Source organism: Ursus arctos, unplaced genomic scaffold (assembly GCF_023065955.2).
Source record: "Ursus arctos isolate Adak ecotype North America unplaced genomic scaffold, UrsArc2.0 scaffold_14, whole genome shotgun sequence".
Taxonomy (NCBI): Eukaryota; Metazoa; Chordata; class Mammalia; order Carnivora; family Ursidae; genus Ursus; species Ursus arctos.
In genome coordinates this window covers 68,990,834-69,018,746 of record NW_026622808.1, presented here as the reverse complement: position 1 = coordinate 69,018,746, position 27,913 = coordinate 68,990,834, and the positions used below count along the sequence as shown (strand labels likewise).

The window sequence follows — 27,913 nt, the reverse complement described above, 5'->3', positions numbered from 1 at the left end:
TTATGATCCCAGCAGTATGCTCATCACACAGATTGACCACATCTCTCTGGGTAGTGATACACATACCACCTCTCTGACCAACCTCCTCTTCCTCCGAGTAAGTAGCTTTTTCTTCCCTGGGCTTTACATTTCTTGTTTTATTTTTTTGTTGTTGTTTTTTTTTGTTGTTGTTTTTTGTTTTGTTTTGTTTTGTTTTTTTAATGATTTTTTATTATATTATGTTAGTCACCATACAGTACATCCCCGGTTTCCGATGTAACATTTCTTGTTTTAAAAGAGGGTGACTTCCAGCACTGGTCCAGCTCTAATGAGCCCCGCGATTCCAGAAGAGCTCGGAAAAAATAAGGCCCCACGTAGATGACAAGGAAACGCGAAGGAATTTGCGAAGCCCGGCCAGCTGAAACTCCTGGAGAGCGCTCGCTCTGATCTGCCCAAGGGGGCGTTTCAGCGCCCGCTAGCTGGAGTCTGCGCCTTCCACTTCCGGAGCTGCCTAGCCTATTTTACGCGGGCTGGGTTCAGCTGCCCCAGTCCGCTGGGAGGACTTCGTTCGTTCAGAGGCATGAGGACGAGCGACTTCCAAAAGGGGGACTGAGGGATGCGACCGACAGGATCAACCATGACCCCCAAATAGTTAACACTTAACTGCAGCCGACGTCACCCACTTCCGCAGTACCAATAGCTAACACGAGAAAATTCGCACTTGTTATCGCGAGAGCAAAACCAGGGGCTGAGGCCAAACATGTCAGTCTCACTACGCAAGCGCAAGTTTGCCAACGCCCCCATTCTTCGTACGCGCGTATTGGTGCAACGTCCATCCGCCTTGGGAAGGCCAGCCTTACTGGAGCACGCTTGCGTTTCCTCCTCCCCTTTTTCAAGTCTCATTTTTACTTCCGGCCCCCACTTCCGGTCCTTTCCATTTGTCCTTCCGGCAGAAAAATCGGTGGTGCGGTCAGGTGGAGTGTTTTAGTTCCCGCCAGGGTCGGCCTCGTCTGAGGCAGTGAAGCTCCAGGGGCTGGGGCCGCGCGCCCCCAGGGCGGCGCCCTCACTCAGCCATGGTGAGTTGGATGGGTGCGTGTTGGAGGGGGCGAGCGGGAGGGCTGTGAAGGCTCCCGGCCGCATTCGGGGCGCTCGTGGTGGAGGAGCGCAGCCGGCATCACTGCAGGCTTCAGGCGCCTGGGCTACCTGTAACTCGGGTTCTCTTCCTCCTTGCTTCAGCTGTCAGAAGTTGGGGGAGGAAACGGGAACCTCGGGAGCGGAGTTACCTTCTCCGGCAGTGTTTTCATGCCGACCAAGCGCTTTAAGTTATCTCTGGGGAACAGGAAGGCACGGAGAGGCGCAAGGACCCGCTCCAAGTCGCGGTGCCTGGCGTGGGCCCACTTGTATGTTCCCAAGACCCATACGGGAGATGAACAGCGGTTGTGACAATATGTTTCTGGGTTTTTTGATTTATGTGTTCTCGGTCTCCCCCACGAGATACAAACTTCACGAGGGCAGGGTCTTGTCACCATTGCTTTAATGGCTAATACGGTGTCTGGCACGTTGTAGGTGTTCAGTAACGATTGAGTGGATGGCATAATGTTATTGCATGAGGGTGTGATCTCCGTGGTCTGGAGTGGTTTGTTGGCTTCTCCATTCGTTCAAGTAGCGCTCACGACATGGAAATATGAGAATGCACATAGCGCTGGTACAGAGAAGTTGCTCATATATTTTGGTAACCATAATATTTTCATTAAGTTAAGGCCCCATAAGGAGCACACGACGCAGGAATAAGGTCGTAGATGTATTGCAAGCTCTTGTAGATTACCGAGCCCAAGATCCAAAGAAGGAGAGAAACCAGTGGGCTAGAAGCAGCCCTTTCTGTGGGAGAATATGCCCCAAATTACTGCTTTATACTGCCCTGCTCAGCCTCGAAGCTCTTCGTTTCTGAACTCTGACAAGCATAGGGAATCCGTCTTTCCATTCCCTAGCAGGAGAGAGGATCCTTGGGCCTGGATAGTTCTGGGTACGGGAGTTTTTTGTTATTTTATAACACTTTCACCATCACGCATTCCTATTTGTGGGCTTACATTACCCAGGGTGCATTCCCTTATCACACTGATTCATTGTTTGGGGGGGAGTTCCAAAAAGTCCCCTCAAAAAGAAGACCCATGGCTAAATTGCTACCACCTACCATGGTGTTTTAAGCATGGAGTAAGCACTGAGAAACATTAAATGAAATATTCAGAATCCGTAGGATTTAATGAAATAGGTAGGACAGTGCCACAGCCTTCAAGATGATGGCCTCCCCTGGGAAAGCTGCTCTCTTTTATTCCTTAGTAGTTAATGTGTTCATGTATCCACCAAACTTTCGCCAAGTTTTTTCTGTGTTCATTGAAAGGGAGGGCCAGAAAGGAGACTTAAATTGAGCTCACTTTTGCCGAGTATCTGTAAACTGCATACCTAATGTTTTCATGTAGTTTTCTTGTTAAGTCATCATGACATCTCTATGAGATAAGAGGTATTATCCCTTTTGTAAAGACAGGGAAACTGAGAGACTACTTTTCAGGGATGGTAAGTGGAAGAGCTGAGAGTAAAATAAGTCCCTGACTTAGCAAGTACTTTTTCTATTTATACTACAACCCAAAAAACATGTTCTGTGCTTGACACCGTGTTTCAGGGACAATTGTCTTGACACTAGTGTGACAACACTTACATAAAATTCAGTTTGGAAAAACCTGTCTTTTCTTCCCGAAATTCTGTTGGCAGTAAACAGACAATTGGGATGCTGGGTGGAGAGGACCACGGTCGTTACAAATCTAGACAAAATGTAGCAGCCCAGTTGGGAGGAGGGGGCCAGAGAAGAACTTTCTAGGATGGCGATGACACAGGTGATACATTTTGAAGGTTGGATAGGAGTTAGCCAGATCCAAGGGTGTGGGGACAGTGGAGAAGTAAAGAGTTTAGGTGGAGGGAGCAGCGTAAGTAAAGTCACAGGATTTGGACATCTTTTTTTTTTTTTTTTTTTTTTTTTTTACAGTGTGCATGTTCTAGGTCAAACGTTATGCTTGTGACTGTCCTTGTGATACTTTTCTCTAACAACTACATGGAAAAAAGGGTATTTTAAACATGGCATTTTTCTTCCCTTCTGTCTTAGGCCCGGAATGCAGAAAAGGCCATGTAAGTATCAATTTTGTCTGTAAATTTTATGTGATTTAATTATTCCCACTGACCTCTTTTTGTGTTTGGTCTTTTTGGTATGTTTCTTTCTCTACATGTATTAAAATAGTATTCACATATTTGCTGTTTGTTATCCCCATTAGTGTTTTCTGACAGATCCCAGAACTTATACTGGATAAACATTAGTTCACTTGGAGATGGTGCAGGGGCTGTGAGAGTGACAACTGGGCACTCCATGGTTTTAGTCGGTTAACATCTGGATGTGTTGCTCACCACAGTGGTCTGATGAGTAGGGTTTCCCACAGTCTTTACGTGCAGCGTAAGTAAAATAGATACTTGGATGTTCAGGAACACCAATGGCTTTTTTAAGTCCCACTGTTGGAACATGGAAACCCATAACTTCTCTGTGGTGTCTTAATCTCTCACACATGCTTGTGTGTGCTCTCTTTTTTTAAATGAATAATAATTATGAAAAAATATATAAAAATATATATATATGAGTCATGTTAATGACCACCTTACATGATGGTCATGAATAGATCTACCCATCTAGGAACCTGGGTGACAAATCTGTGAGCAGTATCTAACGGAGTCTTCTCTCTTCCTGGTAGGACGGCCTTAGCAAGATTTCGCCAAGCTCAACTGGAAGAGGGAAAAGTGAAGGTTGGTTTTGGTGTAAATCTTCCTCGTGAATTGTGAAGTATCAAGAACAAATGTGGTGAAACTCACTCCTGAGCAGACTAGACTTCCTGTTTCTTGTTTGTACTTCCTGACATTCTTATGAATCTGTCCACTTGAATTCTAGGTGTACCTCTCTGTAGCTGGGGCAGTGTGACCATCTAGCTGCTTGTCCTTCCGCCGCCGGTTATGATAATTGGCTCCCCATATTATCCCAGCTCTAATGTTGAATAATAGGAAGTGCTGTGGAGAGCAGCTCTAAGCTGCAACCAGCAAATGATCTCAGTTCATGGAGGCTCAGCCAGGCCAGGGATAACATGTACCATTCTTCCAATATTTTTGTTTTGTTTTTTAAAAAAATTATACACATACGTGCTCACACACACATACATGTGTATACACATGCATGTATGTTTGTTCTAAACACGGGTAGCCATTGTTTCTTAAGGTGATAATGGATATGCCATGAAATGGATATAACCTAGCTTATTAGCCAGCTCTCTGTTACTGGAATTTTAAGTTGTTTCCAGTGGTTCACTGTACTAGATACAGTGCAGCCTACGTATGTTTTTGCATGTATGCTTGTTTCCTAAGCAGAGACTGCAGAGCGAAGTGTAAGGCTTGGTGAAGATCATCTGGAACTGAAGCTTCAAATCTGTTTAGACCATTAGACAGTTAGTCTTCAGGGCTGAACCAGTTGCGGATGCTCGTAAAGCTTGGAACTAGGACAGTGGCAACATGTGTGTTTTGCTTCTTCTTAGGAACGGAGACCCTTTCTTGCCTCAGAATGTACTGAGCTGCCCAAAGCTGAGAAGTGGAGACGACAAGTATGTTCTGGGTGAATCTGGTCATATAGTAGAAGTAACAAGTCTCTGATTTTTTTCTTTTTGAATTGACGTCTAGTTGACACAGAATGTTACATTAGTTCAAGTGTACAGCGTGGGGACACCACAAGCACAGCTCCTATCTGTTACCATAAACCCTATTACAATACCATTGACTATATTCCTTATGCCCTACCTTTTTCCCCCGTGACTTTTCATTCTGTTACTGGAAGCCTGTACCTCCCACTCCCCGTCACCCATTTTGCTCATCTCCCACCCTCTGCCCTCTGGCAGTCATGAATTGGTTCTCTGTATTTATGGGTCTGTTTCTACGTTTTTGTTTGTTTATTCATTTGTTTTGTTTTTTAGATTCTACGTATACGTGAAATCATGTGGTATTTGTCTTTTTCTGTCTGACTTATTTCACTTAGCATAGCACGCTCTGTGTCCATCCATGTTGTTGCAAATGGCAAGATCTCATTCTTTTTATGCCATGTAATATTCCATTGTATATGTACACCACATCTTCGTTATCCGTTCATCTGTCCCCGGACAGTTGGGCTGCTTCCTTAGGTATTAGGGATCGTACATAATACTGCAGTTAACGTATATTTTTTCAAATTAGTGTTTTCATTTTCTTTGGGTAGCTACTCACTAGTGGAAATATTGGATCATGTAGTAGTTCTATTTTTAATTTTTTTAGGAACCTCTATACTGTTTTCCATGGTGGCCACACCAGTCTGTGTTCCCATAACAGTGCGTGAGGGTTCTCTTTTCTCCACATCCTCGCCGCCACTTGTTGTTTCTTGTCTTTTTGATTCTAGCCATTCTGACAGGTGTAAGGTGATATTTCATTGTGGTTTTGATTTGCGTTCTGATTGTTTATTATCTAAATGATTCATTACCAGAATTCTAAGTATTTTTAATTACTCATTTTGAGTTATATTTTTTCTGTGCTTTCAGACATACTCAAGTCATGAGAATTGATTACCTTTTATTTTTTTTCACAGATCATTGGAGAGATCTCTAAAAAAGTGGCTCAAATTCAGAATGGTAAGCTAACCTATCTTTTAAAATGTTGATTCTCAAATCCACAATTAGACTTGGGGATTTCAACACTTGTCTCTCAATAATCAGTAGAACGAGCAGATAGAAAATCAGTAAGGACATAGAAGAACTGAACAATAGTATTAATTTGACATTTATAAAACACTCCAGGGGACATTTGTCAGTCTCTGGAGACATTTTGATTTTTACAGCTTGGGGTGCTACTGGCATCTAGTGGATAAAGCCAGGGGTGCTGCTAAGCATCCTCCAGTGCTTCCTATGAAGAATTTTTGACCCAAAATGTTAGTGCCACTGTTTAGAAACACAGCTCAAAGGGAAATTGAAACCTGAGTAGCAGCTCTCTATCTATTAAAAAATAAAAAAAATTTTTTTTCTTTTTAAGTAAACTCTGTGCCCAGTGTGAGGCTTGAGCTCATGACCCCAAGATGAAGAGTTGCGTGCTGTACCGACTGAGTCACCCAGGCACCCCTATACCTATTAAAGAAATTGAATTCATCGTTAAAACCTTTCAGCAAAGAAAATTCCAGGCCCAGATGGCTTCCGTGGTCAGTTCTACCAAACATTTAAGGAAGTAATAATACCAGTTCAACATAGTTTCTTCCAGAAAATTGAAGGGGAAGGAACACTTCCCTCATTTACAGATTTTAGTATTAGCATTACCATGATACTAAAGGCAAAAAAAGACATTACATGGATAGAAGAAAACTGCCAACCGATATTCCTCATGCATATAGACATAAAAATCTTCAACAGAATATTAGCAAACCAAATCCAGCAATTTATAAAAAGGATAATAAATCACAACCAAGTGGGAGTTATCCTGGGAATGTGTGGCTGAATCAGCATTCAAAAATTAATACAATTTACTTATCCCCATTCTAAAGTAGAGAAGCCACATGATCATCTCAGTAGGTACAGAAAAAGTATTTGGCAAAATTTAACACTCACTCATGCTAAAAACTCCACTAACTGGGAATAAGAGGGAATTTTTTTTTTTAATTTTTAATTTTTTATTTTTTTTAAAGATTTTTTATTTATTTATTCGACAGAGAGAGACAGCCAGTGAGAGAGGGAACACAGGCAGGGGGAGTGGGAGAGGAAGAAGCAGGCTCATAGCGGAAGAGCCTGATGTGGGGCTCGATCCCGGAACGCCGGGATCACGCCCTGAGCCGAAGCCAGACGCTTAACCGCTGTGCCACCCAGGCGCCCCGGAATTTTTTTTTTTTTACCCTGATACACTTCTACCAAAAAACCTAGCCAGCATCATAATTAATGGTGAAAGACTGCATGCTTTCCTCCTGGGGGCAGGAACAAGGCAGATATCTATTATCACCACTTCTATTCAAGGTCATACTGGAATTCCTCGTTACAGTGCAGTAAAGCAAGAAAAGGAAATAAAAGGCACACAGATTGGAAGGGAAGAACTATAATTCTGTGTTCTCAGATCACGTAATTTTCCATGTAGAAGATCCCAAGAAATCTATAGAATGATTTCTTTTCTTTCTTTCTTTTTTTTAAAGATTTTATTTATTTATTTGACAGAGACAGCCAGCGAGAGAGGGAACACTAGCAGGGGGAGTGGGAGAGGAAGAAGCAGGCTCCCAGCGGAGAAGCCTGATGTGGGGCTCGATCCCAGAATGCTGGAATCACGCCCTGAGCCGAAGGCAGACACTTAACGGCTACGCCACCCAGGCGCCCCTATAGAACGATTTCTAAAATGAATAAGTGAGTCTAGCAAGGTCACAGAATAGAAGGTCAATACACAAAAATCAATTCTATTTTTATAAAGTAGCACTGAAAAATTGGTATTAGAACATTTTTAAAAGTGCTATTTACAAAAGCACCAAAACACAAGAGATACTTAGGTATAGATCTAACCAAACATATGTGCAATCTGTGTGCTTTTTCTTTTAAAGATTTTATTTTTTTGAGAGAGGGAGACAGAGATGGCGAGAGAGAGCACAAGTTGGAAGGAGAGGGAGAAGCAGGCTCCCCACTGACGAGGGAGCCCGATTTGGGGCTCAATCCCAGGACCCCAGGATCATGACCTGAGCCTTAGGCAGAAGCTAAACCAACTGAGCCACCCAGGGGCCCTTTTTTTTTCTTTTTTTTAAAGATTTTATTAATGAGAGTGAGCGAGAGAGAACACTCGAGCTGGGGGAATGGGAGAGGGAGAAACAGGCTCCCATGCTGAGCAGGGAGCCCGATGTGAGGCTCAGTCCCCTGGGATCAGGACCTAACTGAAGGCAGAGGCTAAAACCAACTGAGCCACCCAGGTGGCCCTGCAACCTGTGTGCTTAAAACTACAAAACACTGATAAAGGACATCAGAGATGACCCCAGTACATGGAGAGATACACAGCATTCATGGATGGGGAGACTCAGCATAGTAATGATGTCTGTTCTGTCTCTTCAAATACTCAAAATCCCAACAGGATTTTTTTTTTTTTTTTTTTTGTATAGGTTACCAGATTTTTTTCTACATTTTAAATAGAAAGGCAAAGGAACTAGAATAGCCAAAACAGTTTTGAAAAAGAACAAGATTGGAGTATTCATACCTGATTTGAAGATTTAATATAAAGCTGCTGTATTCCAGATAATGTGGTATTGGTGAAAGACAGACGATTGGAACAGAGTAAGAAGGGCAGAAATAGGGCCGCACATGTGGCCAGTTGACTTTTGACAATGGTACAAAAGCCATTCAGTGGAGAAGGGGAGGGATACTCCCTTGCAATAGCCGTATGATATTTCATTTCAACATATCGGGGTTCATTAGCTATTTCCTTCCTCTGGTGGGCTGCCCCAGCTGCTCCCAGCTCTTGGCCGCCATGGACAACACCTTAGCAAAGTCCCTTGTGCATATTCCTTCAAATAAGTCCCTTAGGCTTAATTCTCAAGGTATAGTCTTTGCCAAAAGATGTCCCCATATGACAACACATTGCTTTCCTGAAAGGGTGAAACCAATGCTCCCAGGCCCTGGTGCTTATGGCAGCCTCACTGCACATTGTTGGCATTGGATGCTACGTGCCCCCACCACTAAGATATTTTAATAGTTGGCTAAGTGGAACTGCAGGATTGCTTCAGTTTATATTTCTTCAGTTGCTAATGAGGAGGAAGTTGTTTTTCCAAGGACACCCCCCCCCCCCCGTGCTGGTGGGAACCCTAATCCTTGCTTTTCCTTTATTTGGGTGTTGATGGTTTTTTTTATATATTTAAATGAGTATTTTTGTGCTGGGTACCTTTGTAAGTGTTGACATTCATTTTTGAGGGTATAACATTGAGTGTTATTTTGAAGAAATGATATTAATGTGTTTGTTTTTTTAGCTGGTTTAGGTGAATTCCGAATTCGTGACCTGAATGATGAAATTAACAAACTGCTAAGAGAGAAAGGACACTGGGAAGTCCGGATAAAGGAGCTGGGCGGTCCTGATTATGGAGTAAGTAAGCAGCGGTCTCAGAGGATCTTGGGGGTAAGCTAGTGAGCTTTTCTGGCAGCAGAGTAGCTCCGCATCCCTTGTTGCTCCCAGCCCAGGCCTGCCACAGAGTAGGCACTTGAGGAATAAAGGTTTGGAAAGTGCCCGTTGCATGTGGACAGGAAACATGGGTAGGATAATTCTGAAAGACCCCGCAGCACAGCCCTCAGAGCAGACAGGGCACCTGAGTTTACTGCTCAGATGGTCTTGAGTAAGCCGCTTAATCTGTCTGGGCCTCTTGTTTAAAATGACCATGGTCTTGGGGTGCCTGGCTGGCTCAGTCAGTGGAGCATGCGACTCTTGCTCTTGGGGTTGTGAGTTTGAGCCCCATGTTGGGTGTAGAGATTAGTTAAAAGAATAAAAATCTTTAAAAAAAAACAAAAGAAAAACGACCATCGTCCTTTTGCATCATCCCTGAGTTCCTTGGGGGTCAGGGCAGCCATTGTTGGGTTCTTTACCTGAGGGGGCCTCATTGTAAAACACACGCATGCAAACTGTCTATCACAACCCAGTACACACAGAAATGTACTGAAAAAATACATGGTGATGCATGTTGATATTTTCTGTTGTTACATTTTGATGTTAAAAAATTGATGATTGTGACCCACACTTAATTGATTTCATGACTCACTCATGAGTCTCGACTTTAAAAATATTACCCCAGAGCCCACCCCATTTATTTGTGAAGAGATCTACCTCAGGTCATTTGACCTCATCAGTGAGCTGTAATATGTTATGTAGGAAGTGTGTGAAGTTTTTCTAACCTGCTGGTATTTTCACTTTTATGAAAGTTTGACACATAATTATCACTTTAGTACCTGGTGTAAAACGAAGGAGAGGCATTCATGTTTCTTGAGCCCTGTTTTTTTTCTCTGTACTGCGTGAGGACCTTTCTCACTTACTCTCTTGAGCAGTTGGGTGATGGGGATTTTATGTGTCCTATCAGACAGCTTTAAAGTAATGCAGAAGTTTGTTAACCCTCCTGGAAAAGTGACCTCAGAAGCAGAAAAAAAATTAATATGTAAGATATTCTTAACTGCCACCACCCAAAGTCAGCATTCATTTTCTTAAAATTTTCAGTTGAAATATATTGAACTATATTGAAATATATTTGACCCACAATATTACATATTACGTATTACATTTATTTCAGCTGTACTACATAGTGACTCAACAGTTCTGCACGTTATGCAGTGAGCATTGTTGACCGTCTGTCACAGTTATTACACAGTTATTACAACATTATTGACTATATTTCTTTAAAAAAATTCCAGTATAATTAGTTTCAGGTGTATAATACAGTGACTCCACAATTCTGTACATGACTCAGTGCTCATCATGGTAAGTGTGCTCTTAATCCCCATCACCTGTTTCACCCATTCTCCCTCCCACCTCCTCTCTGGTAACCATCAGTGAGTGTGTTCTCTGTATTTAAGAGTCTGGTTTTTTGTTTGTCTTTTTTTTTCTTTGTTCATTTGTTTCTTAAATTCCACATTTGGGGAAGGTCATGTGGTATTTTTTTTTCCCCCTCTGGCTGACTTATTTTACTTAGCATGATACCGTAAAGATCCATCTATGTTGTTACAAATGGCGACATTTCATTCATTTTTATGGCTGCGTAATATTCCAGTGTGTGTGTGTGTGTGTGTGTGTGTGTGTGGCATGTCTCCTCTATCAGTTCATCAGTCAGTGGACACTGGGTTGCTTCCATATCTTAGCTACGATGAATAATGCTATAATAAACATAGAAGTGCGTATATCTTTTCAAATCAGTGTTTTCGTTTTCTTTGAGTAAATACCCAGTAGTGCAATAACTGGATCATAGGGTAGTTCTATTTTTAATTTTTTAAGGAACCTCCATACTGTTTTCCACAGTGGCTGTACCAGTTTGCATTCCCACCAGCAGTGCAAGTGGCTTCATTTTTCTCCACATCTTTGCCAACACTTGTTGTTTCTTGTGTTTTTGATATTAGCCATTCTGACAGGTGTGAGGTGAGACCACACATTGTGGTTTTGATTTACATTTCCCTGATGATGAGTGATGTTGAGTATCTTTTCAGTGTGTCTGTTGGCCATCTTCGTGTCTTCTTTGGAAAAATGTTCATGTCTTTTGCCTTTTTTTTTTTTTTAATTTGACAGAGACACACAGCGAGAGAAGGAACACAACAGGGGGAGTGGGAGAGGGAGAAGGAGGCTTCCCACTGAGCAGGGAGCCCGATGTGGGGCTCGATCCCAGGACCCTGGGATCATGACCTGAGCCAAAGGTAGACGCTTAACGACTGAGCCACCCAGGCGCCCCTTTTGCTCATTTTTTTTTTTTTAAAGATTTTATTTACTTATTTGACAGAGAGGGAGACAGCCAGCAAGAGAAGGAACACAAGCAAGGGGAGTAGGAGAGGAAGAAGCAGGCTCATAGCGGAGGAGCCTGATGTGGGGCTCGATCCCATAACACTGGGATCACGCCCTGAGCCAAAGGCAGACGCTTAACCGCTGTGCCACCCAGGCGCCCCTTTTGCTCATTTTTTAATTGGATTATTTGTTTTTGGGTGTTGAGTTATGTAAGTTCATATATATATATATATATATATATATATTTTTTTTTTTTTTTTTAAGATTTTATTTATTTATTTGACAGAGAAAGCAAGCACAAGCAGGGGGAACAGCAGAGGGAGAGGGAGAAGCAGGCTCCCCTCCAAGCAGGGAGCCCAACATGGGGCTCGATCCCAGGACCCTGGGATCATGACCTGAGCCGAAGGCAGATGCTTAACCATCTGAGTCACCTAGGCGCCCCAATTCCTATATATTGTGGATATTAACCTCTTATTGGATATATCGTTGACAAATAATCTCCCATTCAGTAGGTTGTCTTTTAGTTTTGTTGAGTGTTTCCTTTGCTGTGCACAAGCTTTCTATTTAGATGTAGGCCCAATAGTTTATTTTTGCTTTTATTTCCCTTGCTTCAGGAGACATATCAAGAAAAATGTTGGTATGGCTGATGTCAGAGACATTACTGCCTGTGCTCTCTTCTAGGACTTTTATGGTTTCAGGTCTCACACTTAAGTCCTTCACCCGTTTTGAGTTTATTCTTGTGTATGGTGTAAGAAAGTGGTCCAGTTTCATTCTTCTGCATGTGACTGTCCAGTTTTCCCAACACCATTTCTTGAAAAGACTGTCTTTTTTCCATTGGATGTTCTTGCTTCCTTTGTCGTTCAGCAATTGCCCATATAATCCTGGGTTTATTTCTGGGCTCTCTGTTGTGTTCCATTGGTCTGTGTATCGGTTTTTGTGCCACTGCCATACTGTTTTGATTATTATAGTTTTGTAGTATATCTTGAAACCTGGAGTTGAGCTTCATTTTTCTTTCTCAGGATTCCTTTGACTCTTCAGGGTTTTTGTGGTTCTGTACAGGTGTTGGTATTATTTGTGCTGGTGTTTTGAAAAATGCTGCTGGTATTTTGATAGGGATTGCATTAAATCTGTATATTGTGTTGGGTAATATGGACATTTTAACAATATTAATTATTCTCGTACATGAGTGTGGAATGTCTTCTCATTTGTCATCTGCACTTCCTTTTATCAGTGTTTTATAGTTTCAGAGTATAGGTCTTTCACCTCCTTGATTAAATTGATTCCTAGGTATTTTATAGTTTTTGGTGCAATTCAACATTAATGTTTTAGTGTATTTCTTTCTACAGTTTTTTAAGATTTTATTTTTGAGTAATCTCTATACCCAACGTGGGGCTTGAACTTACAACCTGAGGTCAAGAGTTGCATGCTGTACCAACTGAGCCAGCCAGGTGCCCCTCTTTCTAGAGTCTGTCAATGCTTAACAATTTTATTCCCATTTTCTGTGTGTAAAAGTAATACATTTAGAGTCTTCGTTTCACAAGATGAGAAGAGTTCTGGAGATGAATGGTGGTGAGGTTACATGATAATTATGAATGTATTTAATGTCACTGAACTGTCCACTAAAAATGGTGAAGACGGTAAATTTTGTTATGTATATTTTACAATAGAAAAGAAAAGAGAAAGTAGTACATTATCACTAAGGTCAGAAAAGTATAAAGAAGCAGAAGAGCATTTAGTCAGAATGCCATTTCCTGGATGCAGCTGCTTGAATAATTCCTTCCATTGTTTTTCTGTGAATGCCATGATTGAGATCACACTTACTGTCTGTACAACTTTGGTCGTAGCATTTGTGCTTCTTTCCAAAATGGTAACATTGGTTATGTAGATACTACATATGTCTGTGCAAAAAAAAAAAAAAAAAGAGAGAGGGGCACCTGGGTGGCACAGCGGTTAAGCGTCTGCCTTCGGCTCAGGGCGTGATCCCGGCGTTCTGGGATCGAGCCCCACATCGGGCTCCTCCGCTATGAGCCTGCTTCTCCCTCTCCCACTCCCCCTGCTTGTGTTCCCTCTCTCGCTGGCTGTCTCTCTCTCTGTCAAATAAATAACTAAAATCTTAAAAAAAAAAAAGAGAGAGAAATATAAAAAAATATAAAAATTATAAAATATTCAAAACCTGTGTTCTATGCATGATATAGAATATGTTATATATTTTTCTAGCCCACAGAAATAGCTGCTATTGACATTTTCTATTTCTCTTTCTAGCTTTTTTCTCTATCCATATATGTGTTCATTTTTACAGAGACTGTTTTTTATTCTATGTGCTTCGTTCACTTAGTGTATCAAGAGCATATTTTCATGTCAATAATCACTATTTTAAATAGCATTCTTGAGAAAATTGGAAAATTGAGAATTCTTATATACCGTTCATACAGATTTACCAGTTTTTGATACTTTGCTGTATTTACTTTGTCGTTTTCTGTGTGTACCTTGAGATTTATTTTTTCTGAACCATTTGAAGCTTAAGTACATCATGCTCCCTTACCCTTTAATACTTAACATCTCTGTGTGTATTTTCATTTTTCCTCTCTCTCTGTGTATTTTCTAAGAGTAAGAATGTTACATAACCGTGGTAGAATTATCGAGTGTAGGACATTTAACTTTGATACAGTCATTTTATCCATCCTACTCAGCTGTTTCACTGATTTTCCCAATAATCTCCTTTTTAGCGTTCCCCCTTCTAGGACAGGACCTAGTCCGGGGTCACCTACTACACGTGGTTGTTGACATCATCATTTTTGTTGGATAGAATTCCATCTTCGAGGTGTATTTAATTTGTCTTTTACTGCTTGTCGTTGAAGTTGTTTGCAGTTGTTTCTTTAAGCTTTTGTCACTTAGGTCGTATCATACGTGTCTTCCTAAGGCAATCCAAAAGTTTCATAAAAATCATCATTTTTAAGGTATAGAATATATTCCATCTTTGATTATGCTATAATTTACTTAAATCATCCTCATACTGTTCGGTATTTAGCCTAACTAATTTAGGCTGAAAAAAATGTACCTAAGTATTTTTCTCTGTATATCAATATTTTCCCACATTCAGTGTTATTATCTTAAAGTATATTTGCAAACATGGAAATAGTGGGTTAAAGGATCAGATCCATTTTCTGTTTTTTTCCTTCCCAATAAGAAAGTTGGCCCTAAAATGCTGGATCATGAAGGGAAAGAAGTCCCAGGAAATCGAGGTTACAAATACTTTGGAGCTGCTAAAGATTTGCCTGGTGTCAGAGAGCTTTTTGAAAAAGAACGTAAGTACCTGCTAATGTTTGTGCAGGTTTTAGCCTCTCATTGCTGGTGATTATCACAACGTGTCTGTAGGCTAGGTGCTCTTCCAGCTACATGGCAGTCGTGTCAGAATTACTGTTCCCAGATTTGAAATGAGAAACTGTAAGTACTAGGAGCTGAAGTCATAGGCCCAGGGCACACAGTTGTGTGTGCCAGGGCTGGGAGAGGGATCCAGAAGTGACTGGTACCAAATTCTCACCCTTTGCACGTGCCAGTTTCTCAGCCCAGATGTCTCCCTGTTTGAAGTTTCCTCAGATTACCAGGGCAGGCTCTGATGTTCATTGAAATGGGGTCGTGTTTCAGTTACTTACTAGTTGAACAAATCTACCTGAAGAACAAGTACAATCTTGTACTCGAACAAGTACCGAACCCCAGTAGGTATAAATGGAGAAAAGTGGAATGGCTGTGTGTGGATTCACACTGCTGGTCCCCTCACCTGGCCTGCCTTCTCCTTCCGTGGCCCTGGGGAGCTTCAGCCAAACCTCGGCCTTCCAAATGCACTTGGAAACCACTGGCCTGGAGTGTTTGTGCATTTTAATTTTGCCCTTTAGGAAAGTAGTCTAAGCACTTTATAGAAAAAAGTATGAATAGTAGAGAAGAATAACACCAGTATTCTCACTGCTGTTGACATTCTGCTCTGTTTCCTTCCAGGCAGTTTTTCTGTTTGTTTAAAAGTATGATTCTACCTATATATATATATATATATATTTTAAAGATTTTATTTATTATTTATTCGACAGAGATAGAGACAGCCAGCGAGAGAGAGAACACAAGCAGGGGGAGTGGGAGAGGAAGAAGCAGGCTCATAGCGGAGGAGCCTGATGTGGGGCTCGATCCCATAACACCGGGATCACACCCTGAGCCAAAGGCAGATGCTTAACCGCTGTACCACCCAGGCGCCCCTGATTCTACCTATATTAAGCTCTGCTTATTTTTAAATTAATTATGCCCAAATGTTTTGCATGTGTTATTAACGACACTTAAAAATAATTCAGGGGGAGGTGCACCTGGGTGGTTCAGTTGGTTAAGCATCCGACTCTTGATTTCGGCTCAGGTCATGATCTCAAGGTCATGAGACTGAGCCCTGCCTCAGGCTCTGCATTTAGTGGAGAGTCTGCTTGGGATTCTCTCTCCCCCTTTTCCTCTGCCCCTCCCCCTCTAAAAAAGATCTTTAAAAATAATAACAATAACAATAATTCAGGGGGTGCTTGGCTGGCTCTGTTGGTGGAGTGTGCGACTCTTGATCTCAGGGTTGTGAGTTTGAGCCCCATGTTGGGTGTAGAGATCACTTAAAAATAAAATCTTAAGAAAAAAATCTTTAAAAAAATAAATAATTCAAAGTTTAAATATCATGCTGTTCATTATGAAAGTAATATAATTTTTTTACAGAGAAGTTATAAAATACAGAAAATCAGAAAAAAAAACTGTCCATATTTTCACATCTTGTAGATGACAATTGTTGACATGTTGGGGCATATTTCCTTCCAGTTTTTAAAGGTAGATGACAACCCAACAGATTGGTCCCCTCACCTGGCCTGCCTTCACCCTCCATGGCCCTGGGGAGCTTCAGCCAAACCTTGGCCTTCCAAAATGCCAAAAATCAAAGCTGATAACATAAGAAGAAAAAATACATATGTATAAAAATACATATGCGGAGGGGGGCCCCTATATTGAGGTTAAGCTGTACATATTACTTTTTTAAATTTGCATTTTTCTAAAAAATCAGTTGTAGATTTTTTTTTAATAAGAAAGTGCTTAGGTCTTTTTTTTTTCTCTAAAGATTGTTCATTTATTTATTTGAGAGAGAGAACGCACAAGTAAGAGGAGCGGCAGGCAGAGGGAGAAGCAGGCTCCCCAGTGAGCAGGGAGCCCAATGGGGGACTCCATCCCAGGACCCCGAAGGCAGACGGTTAACTGACTGAGCCACCCAGGCGCCCTGAACGTGCTTAAGTCAGTCTTAATGAGTATAATTCAAGTAGCGCTGTCCCCTGGGTCTCCCCAGCCCTGTGCCCCTGGATAACTGGTAATCATCATAATTTGTTTGGTACGTTCCCTTCCAGGCCTTTTTTATGCACTTACATGCTCATTTCATCAGCTAAATTTCATCAGGATAAGTGACAGATGACTCAGCCCCGGTTCTGTTTAGGCAGAAAAGTGAATTTACTGTCTCACATAACTGAAAAGCCCACGGGTAGTTTGTCTTCAGGAATGGCTGATTGCCCGTCACATTTCCTCCATGTTGTAGTTTTGACTTCCGGCCTGTGAGCTTGTTCTCTATCTAGCTCTCTGCTTGTGGTGGCAAGTGGTCCATCATCAGTTTACATTTTGTCCTCTCTCAGAAGAGCAGTTCAAGCAAAACTCCTAGAATTGAATCAGGTTGGCTTTGACTGGTTCATTGTCCCATCCGTAAACCAGTCCCTGGGATGGGGAGGGATGCAGTGTTCTGGCAGGTTTTAGCCCTGTATCTGGTCCTGGGTGCAGCTGGCATTGTCACAGGACAGGGACCAAAAGTGGTGCCGGGGCAAACAGATTTGCTGTCAGCCGCGTGAGGGTGATGGGTGGAGGCCTGTGAAGACCCAGTGGCTCGCCCATACCTGTTGTGTTGTGCTCTGCGTTGATATCCGCCCAGCGTTCTGCTTAGAACTCTGTAAGTGGATGTGAAGGATTAAAGCGTATGATATTAGTGGCGCCTGGGTGGCTCAGTCTTTAAGTGTCTGCCTTCGGCTCAGGGCGTGATCCCGGCGTTCCGGGATCGAGCCCCACATCAGGCTCCTCCACTGGGAGCCTGCTTCTTCCTCTCCCATTCCCTCTGCTTGTGTTCCCTCTCTCGCTGGTTGTCTCTATCTCTGTCAAATAAATAAATAAAATCTTAAAAAAAAAAAAATAAAGCGTATGATATGAATTAGCCATACTTTATGTAACCATTCATCCATTGGTAGACCTTTAGCTATTTCTAGTTTTCCATAAATATAAAATTTTTGTGGATCTGATGGTTGAAAATATATTATTTTTACTTTTTATTTTCCTGATTACTAATGAAATTGATAACTGAATTCAATTACTAATTGAAATTTTTTACATATGAATTTTTTCTTCGTATGTTTTTTCCTCTGCATATGCTTTCACTCTTTCACTGTATCTGTTGGGTTGTCATTTCCCTTTTGATTTTTTTTAAGATTTTTTATTTTTTAATTAAAAAAAGTTTTTTTTTAAAGATTTTATTTATTAGAGAGAGAGAGAGTGAGCACAAGTAGGGGGAGTGGCAAAGGGAGAGGGAGAAGCCCTGTAGAGCAGGGAGCCCAATGTGGGTCTCGATCCCAGGACCCTGAGATCATGACCTGAGCCAAAGGCAGACACTTCAGCGACTGAGCCACTCAGGTGCCTCTAAGATTTTTTATTTTTAAGTAATCTCTACACCCAACATGGGGCTCGAACTCATGACCCTGAGATCAAGAGTTGAACGCTCCACCGACTGAGCCAGGCAGGCTCCCCTCCCTTTTGATTTTCAAGAATTACTTAAATATTCTGAGTAGTAACCCTTAGTCTGAAAATATTTTCTTTAAGACTTTCTCATTTATCTTTTCGGTTTGTTTATAGTTTGTTTTGTCTTATCTATATACTTAACGTTTTTCCATTTTTTTTTTTTAATTAAATCTCATGACATTTCCTGCGTTACCGAAACACCTTGTGAAATAGCTATAGAGGGGTCGTAGGGTACACCCTGTAGTTTACAGCCCGAGTTATTCCGAGTTTTCACGACTCTGTAAACAATGCACATCTCTGTCCATACAGCTTTGCCTGCTTTTGTTACGGTTTTTTAAATTAGGATACATTCCTTCTAAATAGACTAATTGGGTTAAAGGGTTCAAAACTGATTGAAGAAAGGGTTGTACCACTTCTCTAATTCTGTGGCTAGAATAGGAAGTGCCTATGTAATGGTGTTTTCTCGAGCGTGCTCCCTGGCTGCATAACACCGTACAGGATGCAGGCTGGGGTGTGACTGGTGGGACATGTAGCTAAGTCGGTGCTGTTTCTTTAGCTCTTCCTCCTCCAAGAAAGACACGTGCCGAGCTCATGAAAGCGATTGATTTTGAATACTACGGTTACCTCGATGAAGATGATGGTGTCATCGTGCCTTTGGAACAGGACTATGAAAAGAAATGTAGGTCTATGAGCAATTCATTTCATTATAGATGGCGTCTGGTTTCTGTTCTGTCCTTTGAAAATGGGTTTTTAAATAGTGCTTGATGCCAGAAGCGAGTTTATTTTAATGCGGATACTCTTCAGAAGACATGGGCTGCTGATGACCTAACCGTCGGTAACTATGATGTAGTCCGGGGCTGTGTTGGGCCCGAAGCAGCAGATTGGGGAAGCCCATGAGCACATTGGACCTGTTCCCCGTCCAGCTGGAATTCATCTGGATTTCTTCCCACACTGGCCTTTCTTGAAATCAGGAAATGGTGCCCATTTAAGTGGCTTTTCGATCTGCTTTAAACACAGCTAATACATTATGAGCGTAGAGCAAGATGGGTGGTTCTTTCTGAGTGCTTCCTCCATGCCAAGCACCGTGCTAAGCATTTTTTGGACCCTGTTCTTTTTTTTTTTTTTTTTAATATTTTATTTATTTATATGACAGAGAGAGACAGCGAGAGAGGGAACATAGCAGGGGGAGTGGGAGAGGAAGAAGCAGGCTCCCAGCGGAGGAGCCTGATGTGGGGCTCGATCCCAGGACTCTGGGATCACGCCCTGAACCGAAGGCAGGCGCTTAACGACTGAGCCACCCAGACGCCCCGGACCCTGTTCTGAAGCCTCACGGCGGCCCTGTGAGGAGTAGTTAGTGCTGATCTCCCAGTGGTGTGTTGAGCTAGGGTTCTGGGTGAAGGAGGTCAGGAGTCTGAGCCCTTTTCCAGCAGCAGGTACTGCTGTGTCTCCTTTGTCATGTGGGCGTGTCAGGCAGCCACTCAGGTTGCTGGGGACATCCCCTAGAAAGCCACCTTGTTGTGACTTCCACCTGGAGCTGTGGTATGACCAGACTGCCTCTCATATCCCACTCCTGTCTGCCGGGGCAGAATGGAGGGCGCTCCTCTTCCGAGGGGACATGTGGGCCTCGCCCTGTGTGGCTTGTAAAGCTGATTTAGAGGCCTCGCTAAGCAGCAGCTGCTCTCTTGTGTCTCCAGTCAGGGCTGGATTGGTTGAAAAGTGGAAAGCAGAGAGAGAGGCCCGGCTGGCAAGAGGAGAAAAGGAGGAGGAGGAGGAAGAGGAGGAAGAGATCAACATATATGCTGTCACCGAGGAGGAGGTACTTTGGGGGGGGGGCTGGTGCTCACTGCCTACTGCTCCGAGCCACGAAGGCTGGGCCTTGGGAGAATCGGCGGAGAGGTAGGAAGGTTTAGCTCATTGGTGAGGGGTTCGGATCAAAGCCCAGCTCTGCCCCTGTCTCCAGCTGAGAACTTCTCTTCCTCACCTGGAAGATGGATATGAGGATCACCCCTCAGCATCCCAGGGAGGGTTCCAGAAGGGAATGGCTGTGAGAGCACTTTGTAAACTGTGCTTTACACCCAGAATTACCTGCTTCATAGAGGTTGTCTGACTTCTGAACACTTTGAGGCCATATGAGTTATAGCCCCTCCCCCCATCGTTTTTTTACTTATCTGTTCACTTATTTGTTATTACCACAATTTCAGGTTCAGTTATAGATCTACTGCGTTAGCTGCTTCTACTTTATAAAGTACTGCAGATGGGGTGGCTCCAGAAATGGATTTTACCCAGAGTTCTAGAGGCTGGAAGTCTGAAATCAAGGTGTCAGCAGTAGGTCTCATCATTTCTTTTTAAACGGCAGTGCAAGCAGCTCTTCTGCAGTCTTAACACCCCCACACCTTCATGGTAGAGATAGAAACCAGCCCAGAGCAGAGGAGGGACTGATTGAGAAGGTCACGGCTGCGGGTGGAGCTGTGATCTTGCCTCTCAGGCAGAGAGAGCTTCCTACTCCAGTCTCTCCTGGGCGCCTGCCATGCAGGCCTCATTCCTTGGACATGCTGAGAAAGAATGAAGTGGATTTGCTGGACTGAGAAGGGGAGGGGAGTTCTTGTGCATGGGCGGTAGGTCAGGTCCTGTGTGAGGACCTTGCTGTGATATCAGTGGCAAAGAAGGAGGTTCAGAGAAGTTTAGTGACTTGGTCAGCATCACGCAGGATATAGCCGACCTGAGGTTCCTGTGCAGGTCTGGCTGATGAGTAGTGGGGACAGTGAAGCATTTGAAATAAGCTGGCAGCATGCCCTAGGAAGGTCTTGTCTTGTCTTTTTTCCCTCCCTCCCTCCCTCCCTCCCTCCCTCCCTCCCTCTCTCTTCCTTTTTTTTTTGCCCTAAGTGGAGCCCAGCACGGGGCTTGAACTCAAGATCCTGAGATGAAGACCTGAGCTGAGATTGAGAGTCGGATGCTTAACCGACTGAGCCACCCAGGCGCCCCTACCTGGGAAGGTCTTCTTTAGCTGCAAATTTTCATTTGCTCTTTCAGCATCTGTTTGCTTAATTAGTGGCTCCTGTGAGCCAGGTCCATGCCAGGGGCACAGGGGTACACAAGCTCTGCTTGTACCTTGAAGTCCGTGGGGAGACAATCCAGTGGGTAGAGTCAGTGGAAAACAGTGGCTGTCAGAGCAGCTCTGAGATAGTGACATGCTGTGGGGAGAGCCCGTGAAGCCTTTCCTGGGGAGCTGACCATTCAGCTGAGGCCTGGAGGATTGGGAGAAGTTAACCAAGTGAGAGGCAGTGAGAGAAAGAGTGTTCCAGGCAGAGGAGCAGTGTGTACTGAGAGACGCCGTGGGAGTGTGAGGGACAGAGGACAGGCCACTGTGGCTGAAGCACAGTGTGGGCTGCTGGTAGGGAGAGGAGAGGAGGCGGGAGAGGGGCAAGGCTGGACAAGCAAGCGCCCCAGCTTCGTGGGGAGCAGGCTTTGCCTTTATCCGGAGAGGAAAGGCAAACAGCCAAACGTTGTTGTGGGTTTTGTTTGTTTGTTTGAAGACTTTTTTATTTATTTGAGAGGGAGAGAGAGCGAGGATGAGGCAGAGGGAGAGGAAGAGGGAGAAGCAGACTCCCCACTGAGCAGGGAGCCCGATATGGGGCTCGATCCTAGGACCCTGAGATGATGGCCTGAGCTGAAGGCGGCTGTTTCACTGACTGAGACACCCAGGTGCCCCACGTGTTTTTTGTTTTTTTTTAATTTTGAAATAATTTACAGGAAAGGTACAGAGGGTCCTGTGTATCCTTCACCCAGTTTCCCCCAATGGTTACACCTTCCAGAGTTCTAGTATGGTATCCACACTAGGAAACAGAGTTGGTGTAGTGAGCATATGGAGTTTGGTGTCCTTTATCACCTGTAGATTTGTGTAACCACCATTTCTTTTGCTTTTTTTTTTTTTTTTTTTTTTTTTAAAGATTTCTTTATTAGAGAGAGAGGGTGTGTGGTGGGGAGGGGCAGAGGGAGAGGGAGAGAGAGTGTGAAGCAGACTCTGTGCTCAACACAGAGCCCGACGCGGGGCTCCATCTCATGACCCTGAGGTTATGACTTCAGCTGAAACCAAGAGTCGGCCACTTAACTGACTGTGCCACCGAGGCGCCCCTGTAACCACCATTTCAGTCAGGATACAGGACTGTTCCCTCCATGCCCTGCTCCCTTCAGTCCCACCTTCCTCCTTCCCCCATCCCTCACCCCTAGCAAACTCCAATCTGTTCTCTATCTCTGTAGTTCTGTCATTTTGAGAATGTTTCATAAATGAAATCGTGCCTTACGTCACCTTTGGGGTGGTCCCTACACTCAGCACAGTGCACTTGAGATCCATCGGAGTTGTTGCATTCGAGAGTTCGTTACTTTTTATTGCTGAGTAGTGTTCCGTATAGAGAGAAGGACGCAGGTGGTAAGTGGCCAGGTCAGTGCGTTTTCACGAGGCGAACAACCCCACGTAGCAAATACCAGGTGAGGAAACGGAACATGACCATGACCAGCACCTTAGAAGCTTGCTCCTGCCCCGCTGGGTGTTACTCTCCTGACCTCTAAGAACCCTAACTTAAGCTCTTACCTGTTTCTGAACTTGACGTCTCTTGGTGGAATCATGCATACTCTCTGCTGTCTAATGGTCGTGGGTATCTGTTTAGCGTCCAGTGTGGGGCTCTGCCCAGTCAGGCTGCTGTGGCCTTTCTCATTCATAGGCAGCCGTTTCTGTTGAGTGTACACGGAGGAGTGGAATTATCAGGTCATGGGGAGGGCACGTGCTGGGCGTCAGTAGATACGGCTAAACCATTTCCCAAAGTGCTGGGCCCGGTTTGCACGCCTCCCAGCGGCACCCGAGACCTTCCACCGAAGGGTCTCCGCCAGCTCCTCCTGGCGTGTGTGCAGAGAGCTGGGGCAGGGCAGGCGGCACTCACAGGGGTCCTCTCTCCTCAGGGTAAGGCCACAGTGTTTCCTTAGGCGATGCGTAATCTCTTTTGACTCACATGCAGACTCTGAGTTGATCTTTTTTCTATGTGTGGTGCATTTTTAAATTTTAATTAAACAAAATAGATAACATGTACAAGGTTCAAAAGCCACAAGTACGTAAAGATCAAGGAAGATTCTCTAGTTCTCTAGGCGCAGAGGTGCACCTGGTTCTCACAGCTGTTGCTAGTTTCTATTCTTATTTTCTTTCCTCAGACAAAAGGTGGCATAATTTACACAGTGCTTTGTTGCTTTTTAAATAGTTAACGGTGTGTCTTCTTGTCTTTCTGAGAACTGAGCTGCCTCATTCCTTTTGTTTTTTCCTTTGAAGCAGCCGCATAGTTGTGCATTTTTGTAGCGGTACCAACCTGTGTTTAACGGGCACCTGCTCACTGACTTTCTGGTGGTTCTGTTTCTAGTCTGACGAGGAAGGCAGCCAGGAGAAAGGAGGTGAAGACGGGCAGCAGAAGTTCATTGCCCACGTCCCAGTGCCGTCCCAGCAAGAGGTAGGACAGGGGCTGGGAGCTGCCCTTGCCGGTGGGGCTGTCCCAGCGCCAGGGGCCTCGGCTCTAAAGGAGACTGCACAGAGCGGGGGAGTGGGTTTTCCTCGTCCTTCCTGTCCCTTAGGGCAGCTCTGACTCCAACGGGGGGCCGCTGTGGCTATGCTCACAATAGGGTGTGGAGTCCCGAGGAGGCAGTGTCTCGTCTGCTTTAGGGGTACCGACACACAGTTGTTGCCACGCTTCCAGTGGGAAGAGTGCGGCTCTGGGAGATGCGTCTGGGTGTTGGCTCCTCAGTGGCCTCTGTGCCGGGAACTCCCTCCTGGCTGGGTTTCGGCAGGGCGTGGGGGGCCTTGCTGAGGAGTAAAGCATGAGCCCTTTCTCCTTGCCATCCGCAGATCGAGGAGGCACTCGTGCGGAGGAAGAAGATGGAACTCCTCCAGAAGTATGCTAGTGAGACCCTGCAGGCCCAGAGCGAAGAGGCCAGAAGACTTCTGGGCTATTAGGGCTAAGCTGAGACCTGCTCAGGGTCTGGATATCTGCCTGGAGACCATCATCCCCTGCTGGCCTTTGGTGAGCCCACCAGACGCTGCTGTCCTGGGATTGCAGACAGGCCGGCTAGGGCTGCGAGTCCTCCTGCTACGTCCCCTACCTTTTCTACCCCCCTCCTGATCCGAAGGGAGGGGCTGCCTGTGCCTCTCTGGCAGGCTGTCTTCGTGCTGACCCCTTCAGCTGTCACTTTTGTACGATGTTTTGCTATGGTAGGAACCCACTTGTTTTTATCTAGCGTGTGTAAAACAGGCTGCTCATGGGCTGTCTGTGTTTTACTCGGCTTTCTACTGTCATTTGCTGGGGAGGGAGGGAGTCAATTTATGACTACAATTAAAAAGATGCAGTTTTTCCTAAAAAGACATATTACTACCTCCTCTTGAAAAATGAGAAAGTTTGTCATCTCTGGGCCCGCAGTCCCATGTGTCAGCCGCCAGCCAGAGCCATTCCTTTTGGGTCGGGTACTGCTCCCGGTTCTCCGTGGTAGACTCAGCCTGCCTCATTCCCTCCTGCCCAGGTGGCAGGAATTTCAGTTTGTTACTTCTGTCTTATGACTCCTTCTGAAGAGAGCTATTTTTATTAAAGATTTTTATATGAAAGGTCAACTTCCATGTCTGCAGCCTGTTCCCTGGGAACCGCCCTGCGGCGATGGTCGCATCGGGGTGCAAGGTGCGGAGTCACCGCTGGGGACAGAGGCCTGAAGCACACAGCCCAGCTGCGGGAGGGATGGGACCGTCCCGGGCACCTTCTCAGAGATGAGGGGGGCGGGCAGAGCCGTCCTCACCACAACCCCGAGGTGGCCTGGGTCAAAGCAGACCACGGATGCCCAGGAAACACCAGTCGGGGCCATGCCTGCCCCTTGGGCGGGGTCTCTTCTTTCCAGCGCGGGGAGCCGACAGCAGGGACAGGACACAGCAGTCTCTGGGGCTGTGTGTGTGCGTGTGTGTGTGTGTGAGGGGGCTCCACACACTCTGGAGGGCTCCTGGGAGTGTCTGGGAGTCAGCGTCAGGACCAGGGGGTTGTCCTTTGGGTCCAGGCCCCAACTCGCACTGTGTGTCAACAGGAGGCCCTGCTTGGAGAAGCCCATGACACAGCGGGAAGTTGGGTTCTGCAGGTGGGTCTGGGGGTCTGCCTGTCAGGGGAGCGGTGGGGTCAGGGCCCGGGGTGGCTGGGTGTGGCGAGTGTCAAGGGAGAGCCTGGACGGCCCTGACAGGCCCCGTGAGGGAGCCTGAGGGCAGCAGGGAGCCAGGCAGCTCCAAGCAAGGGGGTGACCGGGTCAGTGTGTGACCTGCTTCGGGAAGGTGCGTGGAGCCGGATGTGGAGGCAGGAGGCAGGGCAGGTGGAGGCTGGCTGGCGGGAGCCACCGCGTGGGGAAGGCGACAGATGGTGAGGAGAGGAGATATGAGTGGAGTGGGGGCACCCTGCATCCTGGCTTCCCCGAAGGAAGGGCTGGCGCAGTCCCTCCTCAGCTGAGCCCCTGGGTGAATGTGTGTAGGGAGCAGGGTGGGGGGAGTGGGGGTTGGAGCTTTGGGAGCCCCCAGGGGAGGGGCAGGGCCAGGCTCAGCTCTGGGACCTAGGCCCCTGGCCTCAGTTTCCCTGTTTTAAAGCCCAGGACTTTGTCCCAGGGTCTGGCAGTTCCACGGCGTGGGCAGAGGCAAGAGAGGGCCGTCATCACAGCCTCTGTGGGGACGTGTGGCGGCCCGGCTCAGACCACCCACATAGGGGTTTTTCTTCCCAGGGTACATGCAGGCTTGGGGGCTGCCCTGCATTCAAGGGCAGCAGGAAATTCAAACCACAGGCGTTTCTTCTCCCTGGAAAAGGTGATTGGAAGTGGCTGGAGTGTGGCCCCTCTGGAAGGTCCAGGCTCCAGGCCTGCATCACTCGGTCAATGGAATTATCAGGCTTCTCACCTCTGGGACAGAGCCAGAAACAGGAGCCCCTGCTCCAGCCGCACAGTGTACAAAGCCTCTCCCAGCTGGGATCTTGCGGTGGCTTGCCGGCACGCGGGCAGGACAGGAACTAGTGTCCCGTATCTGCGGAAACCAAGGCTGGGTGGAAAAGCACCTAGCACCATGACCTATGGGTGTTCTTTGCAGAGATGGACCCAACCCCAGGATTCTTCCTGTTCTGCAGGCCCTGGCTACTTGCCTGCCAGGGGCCCCCGGGGGAAGATCTCTGCAGGGCTCCCATTCCAGGCCTGGAATGGCAGAGGAATTGGCTTGGCAGGTGTCACCACTGGTGGGGATGTCGTTCCCTTGGCCCAGTTCATTGCTCAGAGGCAAAGGAACCAGTCTTGGGAGCCTTGAGTTTGTCGACAAAATCTGTTTTATGGTTTGTATTAGCTTTGGCTCCGCCTGAAGTTTCCAAAAAGGCGACTTTCCATTGATACATTTCCATAGGCTTCCCTCCCCTTTGCTCACCCCACTGGTTTTCCTGTGAGTTAAACATAGTCTTCCTCTTGTTTGGCTTTAAGATTCATCAGACCAGCTCCACCCAGGCCTCAGGCCGGCCTTCCTCCCACTGCATTCCCACCCACCCTGCACTCTGCCCCCTCCCCCTTGTGTTCCTGCTCTTGAGCAATTTATAAACAAGGAAGAGATTAAAATCGTTCTCCTCTGACCCTGAATACCTTGCGCGGCGATGAGAGGGACAGGCCTGTCACAGGGAAGCAAAGGTGTTGCTGCACAGACTGCCCCACTCCCACCCCCACCCCATCCTCTAACAACGGATCTGGAGATGTCAGCATCCCACTGCCTCTTCCCAAAGCCCCAACAAAGGATGGAGTGGGGTGTCTCAGCCCCTGCTCACAGGAACTGTGAAGCGGTGACAGCAGGAACCCATCTGGGTACATCAGGCCTTCCCTAACGGGGCAAGGCAGTGCTTGACTAATGAGCAGACAAGTCCCCAGGGAGACTAGTGGCAGCACCCTGCCCCTTCAGGCATTTTCATATCTGCTCCCCTCCTGTTGCACTTCCCTCCCAACCCCCCCAAAAATAAGAACCTAGAGGGAAGTTCTCCTGGAGGGCTGAGCGGTGCCAAGTTCCCACACGGGGTACTTCCTGCACGTGTCAGAGCCTGGGTTTCCATCTCAGTGTGGTGAGGAGTGGGGAGAGCAGGGCTGATCCCCGTCAGTCCCTCTGGCTAGGTGGTGGAGGATTCTGTGAAAACCGCCACGTGGGAGGGTCTGGGAAGGGGGAGGGGAACAGATGATGTTGGAGGAGTAAGGTGAACACGGTGTTCCAGAGGGTCTGGGGCTTATCACTGAAGTTTGAGCAGGGGAGTGGCCTCCTGAGATCCCTTCCCGCAAGCCCATTTGGTGGGGGAGGGGGACTGTGGGGACTAGAAGCTGACAGGGGAGGAAGCCAGGGCAGTCCTGGGTGAGGGCACTGTGCCCGTTGGCGGTGGCAGTGGGGGTGGGAGGGCAACATGGAGTTGGTAGAGGTTGGAATAGGGGTGCTGAGAGCCATTCGATCCCTTATTTTGAGGCAGAGCCTCAGGCATGAAATGGG

General features: G+C 45.8%; 1 protein-coding gene across 3 annotated transcripts; it reads left to right on the top strand.

The window, feature by feature from the left end:
- The first annotated feature begins 282 nt into the window (after positions 1–282).
- ISY1 (ISY1 splicing factor homolog) lies at positions 283–25,009 on the top strand. Of its 3 annotated transcripts, XM_026501462.4 has the most exons (11): positions 283–1,055; positions 3,134–3,156; positions 3,768–3,819; positions 4,596–4,661; positions 5,669–5,711; positions 9,050–9,162; positions 14,735–14,852; positions 18,929–19,051; positions 20,067–20,188; positions 23,775–23,861; positions 24,254–25,009. In XM_026501462.4, the coding sequence occupies exons 1-11, from the start codon at positions 1,053–1,055 to the stop codon at positions 24,359–24,361; spliced, it is 858 nt and encodes a 285-aa protein (XP_026357247.1). In that variant the 5' UTR covers positions 283–1,052; the 3' UTR covers positions 24,362–25,009. The 3 variants fall into 3 exon arrangements, with proteins under 3 accessions (XP_026357247.1, XP_057167950.1, XP_057167949.1); XM_057311967.1 differs by lacking the exon at positions 18,929–19,051 and having other exon boundaries at positions 708–1,055; XM_057311966.1 differs by lacking the exons at positions 14,735–14,852; positions 18,929–19,051 and having other exon boundaries at positions 708–1,055.
- Positions 25,010–27,913: the final 2,904 nt, after the last annotated feature.